The 15,569-nt window shown below is 17.7% G+C and overlaps 4 protein-coding genes across 4 annotated transcripts in view; all 4 read right to left on the bottom strand.

Annotated features, from left to right (window-relative positions):
• PGAL8A_00064700 (conserved Plasmodium protein, unknown function) overlaps positions 1-3,187 on the bottom strand; it is a gene marked incomplete at both ends in the record, with an annotated part of 4,370 nt that extends 1,183 nt beyond the window's left edge. The window contains 6 exons of the mRNA XM_028674676.1: positions 130-298; positions 398-526; positions 647-706; positions 796-858; positions 959-1,077; positions 1,255-3,187. Of these exons, the coding sequence (XP_028531005.1) occupies positions 130-298; positions 398-526; positions 647-706; positions 796-858; positions 959-1,077; positions 1,255-3,187 (2,473 nt within the window). The remainder of the gene's footprint in view (positions 1-129; positions 299-397; positions 527-646; positions 707-795; positions 859-958; positions 1,078-1,254) is intronic.
• A 2,185-nt stretch (positions 3,188-5,372) lies between these two features.
• PGAL8A_00064800 (serine--tRNA ligase, putative) lies at positions 5,373-6,899 on the bottom strand (the record flags this gene model as incomplete). Its single annotated transcript, XM_028674678.1, has 1 exon — positions 5,373-6,899. The coding sequence occupies one exon, from the start codon at positions 6,897-6,899 to the stop codon at positions 5,373-5,375; it is 1,527 nt and encodes a 508-aa protein (XP_028531006.1).
• A 1,425-nt stretch (positions 6,900-8,324) lies between these two features.
• PGAL8A_00064900 (conserved Plasmodium protein, unknown function) lies at positions 8,325-12,053 on the bottom strand (the record flags this gene model as incomplete). The annotated part of the gene is made up of 1 exon (XM_028674679.1): positions 8,325-12,053. The coding sequence occupies one exon, from the start codon at positions 12,051-12,053 to the stop codon at positions 8,325-8,327; it is 3,729 nt and encodes a 1,242-aa protein (XP_028531007.1).
• Positions 12,054-13,188: 1,135 nt separating this feature from the next.
• On the bottom strand, positions 13,189-15,225 carry PGAL8A_00065000 (thioredoxin-like protein; the record flags this gene model as incomplete). Its single annotated transcript, XM_028674680.1, has 8 exons — positions 13,189-13,236; positions 13,354-13,500; positions 13,682-13,745; positions 13,856-13,950; positions 14,048-14,108; positions 14,181-14,278; positions 14,359-14,478; positions 14,566-15,225. 8 exons carry the CDS (start codon positions 15,223-15,225, stop codon positions 13,189-13,191), a joined length of 1,293 nt encoding a protein of 430 aa, XP_028531008.1.
• Positions 15,226-15,569: the final 344 nt, after the last annotated feature.

The raw sequence follows: 15,569 nt of genomic DNA on the forward strand, positions 1-15,569 counted from the left end.
AAAAAAAAAAAAGTAAAAATTCTACATAATAACTAAATGCATAAGTTAACTTATAATTTATTTATTATAAAATTTATATTATAAATATATAATTTATTTATTTACTTTTTTTTTTTTTTTTTTTTCTACCTTTTGTTAAAGAGTCAACTAATTTAGTTAATCTATTTTTTTCTGTTATTAATAAATTTATTTCATCAGAATTTTTTACATTTTTTTGTTGTAAATATAAATTATTTGTTTTTAATTCTTCCATTTGTTTTATATACTCAGAATTTTCATTTCCTTTTTTTTTTTCCTCCTAAAAATATGTTAAAATATATATATATATATATAACATACATATATATATATATATATATAAATAGAATATAATTTATATAAATAATTTTAGATTTACTTGTAAAGACTTATATAAATAATCTAATTTTATATTTAAACTCTCCAATTTCTTTTCTAATTCTATATTCTTTGTTTTTTCTTCATTATATAAATTATTTATTTCTATATTATTGTTTAATAATTCATTCTACAAAAATATGTATATATTTCAATATGTATTTTTAAAATTATTTTAATATCTTTTCACAATTTTGTAATATTTTATATATATATTTTTTTTTTTTTTTTTATTTCATTCCTCTTTAACCTTTTCTTTTTCAATTGTTTCAATTTTTTTATATAGTTCTTTAACATTTTCTGAATTAATCTAATTAAAAAAAAAAAAAAAATAATAATAAATTTTATATACTTACTAAAAAAAAAAAAAAATGAAAAAATTAAGAATTTTAAATTTACTTTAGATTTATTCTCTTCAACTAGTTTTTTATATTTTTCAATGTCATTCAATAAAGCCTTATACTAATAAAAAAAAAAAAAAAAAAAAAATAATAAATAAAATTAAATAATTATATATATCAAGTAGAAAAAAAAATAGTAATAAATGAAAAAAAAAATTTACCTTATTTTTAAAAAATAAATCAACATTTCTATATTTATCTTGTAATATTTTTATTTCCTTCATTAATTTATCATTTGTTTTTAGTAAATCATTTTCATCTTTAAATTTTTTTACATTATCTAAAAAGTAAATGTGTAATTAATTAAGCTTAATGAAATATAAAAAATTTTAATTAAAAATCAAAATTGGAAAAAAATAAGTAAAATGTGAAATACTTAAAATATATATATATATATATATATATATATATATATATATATATATATATATATATATATATATATAAATGTAAATACCTAATTGTGTTTGAAACGCTTCTATAGTATTTTTCAATTCCTCTTCAAGCATATTTTTTTCAGTTTTCAAACTATTTATTTTAAGTAAATATTTTTGATTTAATTTTTGATTAATTAATAACTCTTTATTTATATTTTCCAAAATTGAATTAATGTCAATATTGTCAAAAATATTTTTAACTCTTGTATTTTCAAAACTCTGATTTATATTATTAAAAATATAATCATTTATAATATATAAATTGGCATGCATATATCTAAGTATAATTGCAATTAAATCACGATGTCTTTTATATAAACATTTGCAAATATAGTATTCATTAACATTAATATGTAATGAAAAATAATATTTATTTTCTAAAAATTCAACAAATGGATATATATGATTAAATTTATAACTCCACATATGCTTCATTTTATTATTTTGATCTATTATTTTTATTTCATTTTTATGTATATATAACATATAAATAACATCATTTTCACTTTCTATATTAGAATATAAACTGAGGTTATCTATACTATTATTATCATCATAATCACTAAATGTATTTTTTTTTTTATTTATATATAACATCATGTCTTCATTATTTTTATCTTCATTATTAATTACTTTTTTTATTAGATATATAGGATATCTAATAGTATCATTATGTATAATTGTTTCAAGCATTTTTTTTGTTTTCACATTTAAATTGAATGGGCCTATTTCAGCTACTGCTACACCGTAATATTTATTACTACTAATATTATTCATTGAATTTTTATTAAAAGTTGAAGCTTCATGAGAGTTTAAAATTTCTGTTGCATTATTATTTTTATAATTAACTTTATCTAATTTCGAATTTCTTTTGTTACTGTTTGATTCAAATAAGCTATTAGACAAAGAAAAATTTTTATTACAATCATCTAAATTAAATGAATTTTTTTCAGAATTAAAATCTTTTAACATTTCTTCATTATTACTATTATATACATTATTATTTTGTAATATATTTTTAATTAATGATGTATTATTTTTGCCATTTTCTACATTAGTAGAATTATTAATTGAGTATTTGGATATATTTTCTATAGTAGTCCCTTCACTATTTATACATGAGCATTCTACATATATTTTTATTCCTATATCTTCACAAGTTAATTCATATTCATTATCATTATGATATATATTATTTTTTTTAGAAAATAAATTTCTATTAATCAAATCACAATGTTGAACTGAGTATAATCTCTTCCATTTATATGAACAAGGTATTTTTTTTTTAGTATCTTTATCGTAAGCATGTATAATAATTTTATTTTCCTCATTTTCATATTTTACTTCTACATCAAAACCAAAATTATAACTTCCTTTAATTATAATATCACTACTATTACATGTAAAAATATCTTCATTATCATTTTTTCTAATATTTTCTTTTTCATCTTTTTTTTTTTTAAATATTGTATTATAAATATTTTTATTAATTACTATTTCTTCTTCATTTATATAAATAGTATTTTTTAAACTTTCAATATTACAAGGGGCTTTGCAAAATGTATAATTCATATTTTTTTTGGCTTCTTTTGCTGTGTATTTAATTTGTTCTTTTACTTCATCAAATACATTTATAGCATTTTTCATTTGACTTCCTAATCCACTAAACATTTTTTTTATTTTATTTTTATTATTTAATTTTGTTTGTATACTAAACAAATTTATAGCATCTGAGTTTTTTGTATATGTGGTATTCTTTTTATATAAATCACTGCAATTATTTATTTGTGTCAAACTTTTTGACTCGCTTAATTTTTCATTAAGCATTTTTTTTTTTTCATTAATATTTTCATCATTTATTATAACTTTATCTGATTTCAATTTGCTATAACTTTCATAATTATTTTTATAATTATAAATATTTGTAGATACTTTTAATTCATTTCCGTACATTTTATTTTATAATTATATATATTATTTTTTTCCCAATTTTTTTTTTTAGTCTCTTTTTTCATTCAAAGCTTTTTCTACACTATTTAGAAAAAAAAAAAAAAAAAATTGAACAAAAATACACAAAAAAAAAAAAAAACAAAAAAAAAATGGAAAAGAAAAAGAAAAAAAAAAAAGAAAAGAAAAGAAAAAAGAGAAGAAAAAAGAGAAGAAAAATATAAAAAGAAAATGGTAAAACAACAAATTCAAACTCAAAAACAAAATATAAATACATACATATACAAAAAACTTCTTTTTTTTTAAATTTTACAAAATTTAGAAAATTATATATTTATTTTAAAAATAATTAAAGATTCTTAGGATAAATTTTAGATTACAAAATATATCGAAATTTTTTAAAATATGTTAAGTAAATAAATCTTGTATATTTAATAAATTATTCAATTCATTATTTTTGCAAAATTTTGTGTGCACATAAAATGTGTGTGCATACATTTTTTCCTTATATAAAATTGAAGTATATTTAATTATTAAAAATATTTATATATATATATATAGTAATAATAATATTTTAGAAATTATAAGAAATTTATAACTAATGATTTGCTTAAGTGCTTTCTATTTTGTTTTATTTTTAAATAAAATGAAATATGCATAGATATTTTTAGCTTAATTCTATAATAACATTGCTTATATGATTTTATATCCCTTAATATTTATGTGTCATTTTTCACTTTTATTTCTCTAAGGCAAAAAAATAAATAAATTTTTTATTTAGAATAATGAAATTATATTTATAGAAAAACAGTTTAACATTTATTTTTTATTAACATTACTTTTCATTAAATTATGTCATTTAGCTTTTTATTAAAATAACTAAATAAAAAATTATACAAGAAAGAAATTTATTTCCTTTTGGACAAGGTACTATTCTAAAAAAAAGAAAAAAAGAGTTTATTTTTCTTTTAACCTTCTATTTTATACTATTTTTAATTTTTTTGTTTTTTTTTTTTTTTTTTTTTTTTTTTTTTTTCTTGATCATGTGTCTTCTTAAAAATGACTTGGATAAATTTAAGAAAATTAATATATCAAAACATTGATATATATACAAAACTGGTTATTTTAAAATTCTATCAAATAATTCAATGAAATAATAGATAAAATAGAATCACTCTAAACTTCCTTTTTTTATTAATTTTTTATAACAATATTTTGTTAACTTTCTCTTATATTGAGAAAGAAAAAAAAAAAAAAAATCAAAGTTTATTTTTAAAATATATTTATAAATTTCATTAATCTTTGTAATTTCTAAATTTTTTTTTTTTTTAATTTTTATTATGCTTATTTTATTTTTTATTTTAATTAACAATCACTTATTTCTTAAATATGTGAACATTATTCTCATCTCTTAATACTCTGTCTTTTTTCTATTTTAATTAGAATGTAAAAATATGTATTAATAGAAATGCATATTCATAGAAAAAATAATTAAAAAATATTTTTATTTTTTTAAAAAAAAATATATCTTTATGATTTCTATAATTCTTTTTTTTTTTTTTCTATAATTAAAAAATATTCCTTTTATATTTAAAGATTACAAAATATATATATTTTTTTTTTCTTAAATTATTTAATAGTATTATTTTAAAAAATATTTCGTTAATGTTCACTTTCAATTTGAATGTAAGCACTTAAAAGATAGCAAAGTCCTATGAGATACAAAATTGTACTATTATGTAATAGTAATTGTAGCAATATAATTATCATCAATATTATTATTCTATCTATACTATTACAAGTCGATTAATTTTCCATATATATATATATTAAATATTTTTTTTTCTTATTCTTTAGAAGTTTGTTAACTATAATACTATTCTAAATATAATTTATTTCCTTTTTATCTTTTCTATTTTTATAATAAATTAATATTAATTAACAGTGTGTTTGTTAAATACTTTTTTTTTTAATTCCCTCTAGATGAAATATTAATATATATACATTTTATAAATACACAAAAAAAAAAAAAAATTAAAATAAATAATAAATAACAGTGAAACAAAAATTTACATATATATAAGAAATATTTCATTATTATATGTTACCTCTGTATAATATTTTACTTTTATTTTTTATTATTTATTGATTTTTTTTTTTTTTTTTTTTTTTTTTTTTTCATTTTTTTAAATTATTCAACAAATGGAATAAACTCCATATTATTCATAAAAGGTCGTAACTTCTCAGGAACAATTATCCCCTCCCCATTCTGATAATTTTCAAGAAGACAACATAAAAATCTTTGTGCAGCAACCATTGTACCATTTAATAAATGAACATAATTTTTACTTTCAGTGTGAAAATTTTGAATAAAATTCTCATAATCACTATCCATTTCTTCATTGATATTTACTTTCTCGTTTTTTTTTAAATCTGTTATTTTGATATTAGAATCCGTATATTTTATATTTAAATTAATACTTTGATAATCAGTACAATTACTACATGAAACTAATTCTCTATATTGGTCACTACATGGAAAATAACCTTCTAAATCATATTTTATAGATGCAGCATTATTAAGTGCTCCTGATACAATACTTATTATCCTATATGGTATATTTAAAGATTGATAAAATTCTTCACATGTTTTCATCATTTCTTGATGTATTTTATTACTTGTATGTGGTAAAGAGATACAAAATTGTTCAACCTTGTCAAACTGATGAACACGAAGAATACCTCTAATATCTTTTCCATGAGCTCCTGCTTCTTTTCTAAAACAAGAAGAAAAACCTGCATATCTTAATGGTAAATTTTTTGATTCTAATACCTCATCTCTATGTAATGCACATAAAGGTTGTTCGGATGTTGCAATTAAATATAAATCATCTCTACATGACTCTTCATTTGAAACATTTTTATTTATTAAATCATTTTTATTATCATCCATATTGTAAGATGATATTTTGTAAAGTGTTTCTTCAAAATCATCCAATTCAGCACATTCATCCATTATATTTTTTTTCATAAAAAAAGGTGGATACACTGGAGAATATTTTTTTTTAACTAAAAAATTTAAAGCATACTGTAAAATAGCATTATGTAATAAAAAACCTACTCCTGTTAAATAATAGCCTCTGTGTCCAGCAACCTGAATACCTTTTTTAAAATTAGCTCCACCAATTTTTTTTAATAAATCAAAATGATGATAATATTTCAACTTACTACTAGAACCATTTATAGGACCCATTTCTCTTTTTTCATTTGTATTTTCATTTATACTATTAGTAACTTCTAATTTTTTGCACACACCCCATGTTTTTATTACTTTGTTATTTAATTCATCATTAGAAACAATAACTTTTTTATTTAATATATTTCCAATTTTGTTTAAATACGTATTTCTTTGTTTCAATAAATATTTTTCTTCATTTTGTAATAGTGGTATTTCCTCCTTCATACTTAAACTTTTTTTTATTAAATCCTCTACATTTGCATTTTTATCTACCTTCTTTTTATTTCCTATTTCTTTGTTTACTATGTTAATAGATTTTTTTAATTCTTCTAATTTAAATATGCATTTCCTCCATTTCTCATCATATTCAATTACTTTATCAACATTTGTTTCATCATGAAACCTATTTTTTTCTGATTCTTTTATTTTTTCAGGATTTCCTCCTTTTTCTCTCCTAAATAAATTTATATCTATTACCATTATTTTTATTTTTTGTTTTTTTCTACAAATTCTTCGATAAAAAATAAGAAAAAAAAAATTGTAATAAAAAGAAACCAAAATTATATATTTAAAAAAAAAACTTTAATGAATTTTCAAAAAAAAACAAATTGTTATGAAACATAGAAACATAAATTATATATTTAAAAAAATTTTTAAAAAAAAATTTTCTGACTTAATCATTTTTATTTTTGACAGTTTTTATATTTTAGTAAATTTTATTATTAGTATAAAAAAGCTTATATTTCGCATACAATAAAAAAAAAAAAAAAAATAGTAATATATGAAGCATCATGTGCACAAGTAAATTTTTTCTTCAATTTTATCTTATACGTTAATGACATGTTTAAATTGAACCTATTCTAAAAAAAAAAAATTATTCTTTAATATCCTTATGTTTTTAACATAAATATATTATTACTGTTCTTTTAGTAGAATTGAAAATTGTATTATTATCAAATAAAAGTAATTTTATTTAATAAAAAAATTGTTCTGATGAAATAATGAATTCTTATTAAAAATTTTTCACTTTCTACATTCTATCATTAGCAATAAATTACCTACAAAGATAACTTTTTTTTAATTTATAAAGATAATAAAATTTTTTTTAGTTATATATTTTTATAATAAATTAAACTGCATATATTTCTTAAAACGAAACAAGCAGTTTAACATAAATAATGATTACAATAAATGCGTTAGTTTTGTTAAAATAATTTATTAAGAAAACTAACACAATAACAAAAGAAAAAATAGGGTATAGAAACAATGTAAAATATTTAATGAATAATTGTGTCAAATTTGTATAAACAAAAATTATGCAACAGCATTGAATTATCTTAAATAAATCATACCATAATATTTCTAAAAATTATTAAAATAAAAACCTTATTAAAATATTCATACTATTTTTATTTTTTTTTTTTTTTTTGATAATAAATAGAATATATGAGTGACAGAAATTATCAAAAAAATATATATTACTAAATGAACTAAATTATAAATAAAAAAATGAATAAATATATAAATAAATGTATATATGTATATTTATATTCCTATGTATACGTATAAATACAATAAAAAAAAAAAATTATGCAATAATTCTTCTAACAATGTATTGAAATTTTTTGAATTATAAAATTCTATTTAAAACTAGTGTAATATTTCCTAAATCTTATTTTAGAAAAATTTATACTAAAATGACAATAATATTTTAGAAAAAAAAAAAAAAAAAGGTGCAAAAATATATGTGCTTTTCACCTCTTTATCTTTACCTTCTTTAGGATTATTAATCGCGAGAACAAGTAAATCATAAAAATACCTTTTTTTTTTTAGTCATTTGTACATCATTGTTATATAATTAATATATAAAAATTATTATTTTATTTAATTTTTTTTTCCAATTAACTACATCTCCATTATATATAAAAAATTATTATGTAAGTAATTATTAATTGTTCCATAGTTTTTTTTATTTATGTCTAAATATTGATTAAAAACGTTATAATACCTAAAATTTTTTTCTTCCGAATAAAAACTCTCATTTTTCTTATATTCTTTATATGGATTATGTATTACATCTTTTTTATGAAAAATTGAATCTTTTAAGCAATACGCTTTTTCCATAGATTGACTAATAATAATATCATTATTCTTACAATTAGATAAGTCATATTTTAGATTTTCCTTCTTTTTTATTGAATATTTACCATTACTTTTTTTTAAGTTATTTTTATGTATATTATTGTAATTTGATACTTTTTTATGAATAATCATTTTTTTTTGTATATTATAATTATTATCAACGCATACATAAGAATTTATTTTCCTATTATATTTATAATCATTAATTTGCGAAATAGTATCATCATTTTTTTTCATTTCAGATATAATTAATATCTCTCTATTGTTTAACTGTTTTTTCTTTTTATTATTACTTATCACTTTTGAATTTTTATTTTTGTTAGAACTAATTATAGCTGGAACTATCTCATTTTCATGATCATATAATTTACTAATTAAATTATTATTTTTATCTTTATTGAATTGATTCTTATAAAACTCTAAGATTTTTTTATCATTATTAACATACTGATTTTCATACACATTAAAATTTTTAATATTGTCATTATTCTTATTTTCAAATTTATCTACATCCTTTATACTAACCTTAGAAATATTTTTAGTATCTTTGCACATATTTTGATTATCATTATTTTTATCTTTATTAATATCAATGTCATATTCATTAAGTTTTTTATTATCATAATAGTTATTAATTTTATAATCTTCATATTTTTGTTCGTTATTGCAATTGTTATTACTTATTTTATTTTGGTTGCTTATATTCTTAATGTTATTAGTATTTTTATGCTCATTCCTGATGATATCAATGTTATTATTATACCTATTTTTAAATTTAAAGTTGTCTTTATAGGAATGTAAAATATTCCCATTAATTTCATCAAATTTTAATTTTTTACCAATCGAAGAACTATTATTTAGAATAGAGGATTTTTTCAATTTATATTTTTTATATAATATATTATCTGAGCTATCATGTATATTTTTAGTTTTGCATAAATAGCAGTTCATTTTACCCATCAATAACCTACGTAATTTATCACAACAAATAGAAGAAATAATGCAATTTTTGTCTTTTTTATTTATAGAGTTCCAATCATTGCTTTTACTTGTATTTTCATATAAAAGATTAAGTAATTTGTTTTTTTCTAAAAAGTTCATATTTTTTAACATATCATCTTCATTAAATTTTACTTTATCATAATTATAAATATATTTTTTTAAATTATTATATAATGGTGTACTATATTCATCTAAAGTCATTGGATTGTAATTAAATTTTTTATATTTTTCATTATAATTTAATAAAGGATTTTTTGATACATTTCCAAGAAGAAAAAGTTCTTTTTCAGCTTTACTATTTTTGTCATTAACAAAATGAAAACTATATTTCTCATTTATATTATTTTCTTTATTTAATTTTTCTTTATGAATTTTCTTTTTTTCCTCATTATTATAGCCAAAGTAATTATTTTCATTTATATTACTGTAGAAGTAATGGTAATAAGGATAACTTTCCATGGGTATAGAACTACAATTATCCATTTTATTATTACCTTTTTTTGTCTTTTTTAATAACCCAATAAATATATTACTGCTTAAAACAGTATTAATTCCTTTATTTGCTGTCATAATTTTACGTTCAAATTTTAATTCATCTCTTACATTATTTAACATGTGTGCTTTATCATTTTTCTCAAACTTTTCATGTATATATTTATCATCAGTACCAACACTTTTGTCTACATATTCCTTTAAAATTTTTAAATATTCCAATGTTTCTTCGTTTTTATCCTTATAAGTATCTTTTTTATTCTCATTAATTATATTTTCATTCATATCTTTTTCTATATTAATATGATTTTCACTTTGTTTTCTTTTTACATCTACTGAAAATTGTTCTATTCTATCATCTATAGTTAATTCTTTTTCATGTATTTTTCCTTTTAAATAATTCCATTTATTAATTGAAAATTTTCTCCTTTTATATTTTTTCAAATATTTTAATTTTAATGTAGAAATATATCTCATTTCATTTTTCATTTTATTGTATATGGTTCTTAAATTATGACGCATTCTTCGAAGCTCCTGAGATTCCTTCGTTTGGTCATTTTCTTCTATTATCCTTTCTAAAAATGCTATTCTATTTCTTAATAATACAATTTCATCTAAATATTCTGCATTTTTTAATTCTAATTCATTTATATATGATAATTTATCTTTTAGCATCTCAATTGTATCATTTAATTTTTTATTTTTATTATTTTTTTGGATTAATTGAGCCTTTAGCTCTCGAATTTCTTCATATTGAATATCACCATAATCTAATGACTCTCTAATTTTTTGCTTCAATATTTTATTTTTATCATCTAAAGTATTCATATAGTATTCATATCTATCAATTAATTTAGGAACGTAATCATGAAGCAAACAATTTATTATTTTAACAACATCATCTATATAGCTATTATTCTTCTTTTTAGTTTTTCCAATAGTTTCCTCTAAATTTTCAATCATTTTTTTATAGTAATCAATATTCCTTTTACTATTATTTAAAAATTTGAATTGTCTAAGACTCTTGGAACTATTTAACAAGTCATTTGATTTTTTCTGATTCAAATCTTTAGATTCATTTATACTTATATCACTATTCATATACATACACCCAATATCATATGATGAAGTATTATTTTTTTTATTTAATCTATTTGATAAACCTTCTTGGAAAAAAAGGAATTCATCGAATGTTTTCTTAGATGAACCTACACACTGAAATTTTGAAATTTTGTTACCAAACATTAAAAATGAACTTTTAGAACTTAATTTTGGAGTTTCTTTGGAAAAATTAATTTTGAGTTCACGTTTATCTTCAAATTTTTTTCTTCTATATATATTTCTTTTTTTTACAGAACTATTATTTTTTACAAAAAGTTCATTTTTTACGTTTAAAATTTCTGAATTATATGTTCTTAATGTTTTTTTTTTTTTTTTTTTCCTAAATGATCTATTTTTTGTGGTAGTTTCTAATTTATTATATATTTTCAATAAATCCAAATCATATTTCATAATTTTACTTTTTAAGTCATCTATATTTCCACTTTTTATTCTTTCTTTGAAAACTCCTAATTTATTATTAGTATTGTTTTTATCAGTATCCAATAATTTCTTATATCCTTCAAAAGTTTCACTAATACTATCTTTTTCTTTTAATTTAATAAACTTTTTTTTAAAAGTGTTATCCGAATAATCAGAAATATTATGAATATCATCTTCAGTATTTGTTCTCCTCAATTCTTTGCTATATACGTTATCAAAATTTTTATAAATATTATATTTTGATTCACCTGAACATTTAGAACTATTTACAGTTGAACTTTCCTTAAAACTTCTATCCACATTTGTTTTACCATTTATAATGTTTCCCGGAATATACATCTCATCAGTGTCATCTAAGCTGCTCAAAGTTAGCAATTTTTTATTTTTTTCTCTGCATTTTTTAACGAATAATTGAACATTTTTAACTAAACTATTTAATTTACTGGCTTTATCCATTTTGAAAAATATCACAATATAAGAATGAAATATAATTTATTATTTTATTATCTAAATACATTTATATGCTTTCTAAAAATATAAAACTCATTAAAAGCATTTTGAAACATCACATATATATCTTAATTATTTTAAATTACAATTTCTAATTAAACAATTATTACTATATATTATAAGAAATAAAATAAAAAATGAAATATATTTTTTTTAATATCGTTTATTACTATCCACAAAAGTAGTATATAAATATCTACTTATATATTGTTTAATTAAAATTCAATGTACAGTTATGTATAAAACTTAAAAATTATCAATAACGAAAGAATAGTATCATAAAAAATGATGAAAAAAGAAAAAAGTATAGGAGAAAAATAAAGATGTAAATATAATAAAAAACTAAAAACTAAAACAAAAAATGAATAGAATTAAAAATATAAGAGATAAAATAGTAGTAATATAAAACATTTTTAAATGTACTATATAATAAAGTAAAAAAAAATTACAAATATATATATTTTTTTCTTATCACATTCGTGTTTAAATAATGAATAAATAATACATCTCTCAAAATATAGAACAAATTTTTTTAAAAAAGTAAAAATGAAAAAAAAATAAAATAAAATTTAAAATTTATTAATGAAAATAAAACCTAACCTATATGAGATTTTTCTTTGTTGTAAATGTATTAGTCCAAAGTAAAATATATAAATCTCATGAATGTTGTCTTTAAATTTATTTTAAAATTATACTATCTATTAAGTTATGATTAAGAATTTCATTTTTTTTTTTTTTTTTACACACTTTAAGTATTTAAAACGGCAATAAAATTAGCATTAATAATAATAAAATAATTATTATTATTTGAATAAATATGCTGAACATTCAAGCTTTTTTATATAAATTTTTTTTTTTTAATTTCCAATTGTGTGTACCATACTTACAATAAAAAAGCTTAACTCTTTTTTATCTTCAAATTTCCAAAATTGGAATATTATTTTCATATATAAATGTATATAGTTCCATACTTTAAAAACATTTATTGGCTTTTTTTATTAACCTATCTTATTTTTTTTTTTTTTTTTTTAAATAACTTATGCTAAAAAAAAAAATCCTGAACAGACAGATAAAACCTACATCATATCATACTTTTTTTTTCTTCATCTATTAATTCTTGAGCCATCATCTATAATGAAAAAAATATATCCATTTAAAAATATTGAATAAATCTATATACTTAATATGAAAAAAAAAATTCAATGATGTGTATATATAAATATATATTTTTTTTTTTGAAAATTACCATAGCTACTACAAAACAACTTTTCTCTGCTTCTTTTATTTTCCCTTTAGTATAATTTAAACTATCTTCTATTAAATCATTTCTTTGCATATCCTCCTCAATAAGAGATGTAAGTATTTCATTATAAAGACTTTCGTCGTCATTACTCTTGAGAAATAAGAAATAAGTTATAAAATATATAAAAAATATTTAAAATATATTTTACATAAACAAATATTAAACTTATAAATTAATACTATATAATAAAAAAAGAAATTTTATGTTGTAAAAAATGAAGAGCAATTTAAGAAGTTATAAAAAAAAAAACAAATGTTCTATTAATACATACATTTGAAATATCTTTTATGTGTCTTTTTATAAGCATATTTTCTATAATTTTCGATTCAGTCATCCTAAAAAAACGCATAATGTAAAAAATAAATATATATTATATTTACATATATATATATATGCATTTTTTCTAAGTAAAAAAATTCATACACTATTTTAATTATAAACATACCACAACGTTAAGTGACCAAAATGATGCATTCTTTCATGTATTAATTCTGCCTTGGCTATCATTTGTTCTTTAATATTTTTGGGAGGTTTAATAATCTATAAGAGAAAGAATATAAAAAAAAAAAAAAAAAAAAAAAAATTAATTATAAATAATAAAAAGAAAATTTGTAAAAAAAAAAAAAAAGAAATTTACTTCATCGATTTTATTGATAATGTCATTTGGTTTATACTCAACTAATTTGTTTCCTTTGCCACTGAAAATTGAAATATAAAAAAATACATATATATATAATGTATGTACTTTAAAATTATTATAAATTTAATACTTATGATAATATAAAAAAGTTGGTGTCCCTCTACAAACTATCATATTTGGTGCATAATCATTTTTCTCTACGTTATATTTCTTTATTTTTACTTGAATCTATAATAAAAAAAAAAAAAATAAATAAATAAAATAAAAGTAAATAATTTTAACTATCAAACAATTTAAAAGAATCTAACATTATTATCCTTAAATAATTTATGTAAAGTATTTATAAATGGTTTGTATAAAAAACATAGGAAACACGTATTTTCAAATAAAACCAAAATTATTTCATTATTCTTCGAGTCTTCAATAATCTAAAAAGTAAATATATTTAATATATCAATTACATGTAAACTTGTAGAAGTTATCTTGTATTTTATTTAATTATTTTTTTAAATTACCTCCTTTTCAAATGTATCATGAGTTACAAAAGTTGGGAAATTATCGTTATTTCCTTGATTTATTTTTTGATAATTTTCACTAACAGGTGTAAAGAAATCTGTTAATATATTTTTAATTGAATTACTTGTTAATTCCTCTTTTGTTAAATTTCTTCTTCTTCTTCCTTTATAAAGATAGCAAGCGTAGTCTTTACTTTCTTCATTATATGTATAAAGAAAATTAATATTTTTAATATTAAGTTTTTGTATTTCATCCTTTATTTCTTGAATTTTTGTTTTTTGTTCACTTAATTTATTTTTATCTAGCACAAATAATACTATGTTATCTACGTTATCAAAAATTTCATCAGATATTTCTTTCATATCATTTAGAAAATCTGTTACCTCTCTACTTTCATTCCATTTATATATTTTATATCCAATTATACAAGTAATAAGAGAAGAAAACAAATATATTTTTCTCCTTTTATTAGGTATTTTATTTCTAAAATCTATGTAACTTACTATGTTTTTTTGTAAATGTTTGCTAAAATTAATTTTTTCATTTTTTTTTATGGGGATGCCATTTTTTATTTTGAAAATACAATTAAAATTGTAAAAATTTCTTTTACTCATAGGAAATATTAATTTTGATTTATATGAATTTAGTATTTTATTCATTTTTCTTTTTTAATATATGTTATTTTTTATACTAAATATTTTATATAAAATTTTATCTTAAAGAACTTTATATTTATTTATTTTTTTTTAATCTAAAACTTTATTACAATAGATATCATTATTATAGTAATTTTACTTAAATATTTAAATATGAGACTTTATTCTTAAAGATGTTAATTTTTTTTTTTTTAAAAAATCTTAATCTCGTTTTTTGTATTTTTTTGACTTCATATTTAATTATACATAGAAAGGAAATTTTTAATAATCAATATATAATCAATATATAATTAATATATATATATATATCTAATATTTTTATGAATATTTTAAAAAGGTAAAAATAT

The sequence above is a fragment of the Plasmodium gallinaceum genome (assembly GCF_900005855.1).
Source record: "Plasmodium gallinaceum strain 8A genome assembly, contig: PGAL8A_v1_42, whole genome shotgun sequence".
Lineage (NCBI taxonomy): Eukaryota > Apicomplexa > Aconoidasida > Haemosporida > Plasmodiidae > Plasmodium > Plasmodium gallinaceum.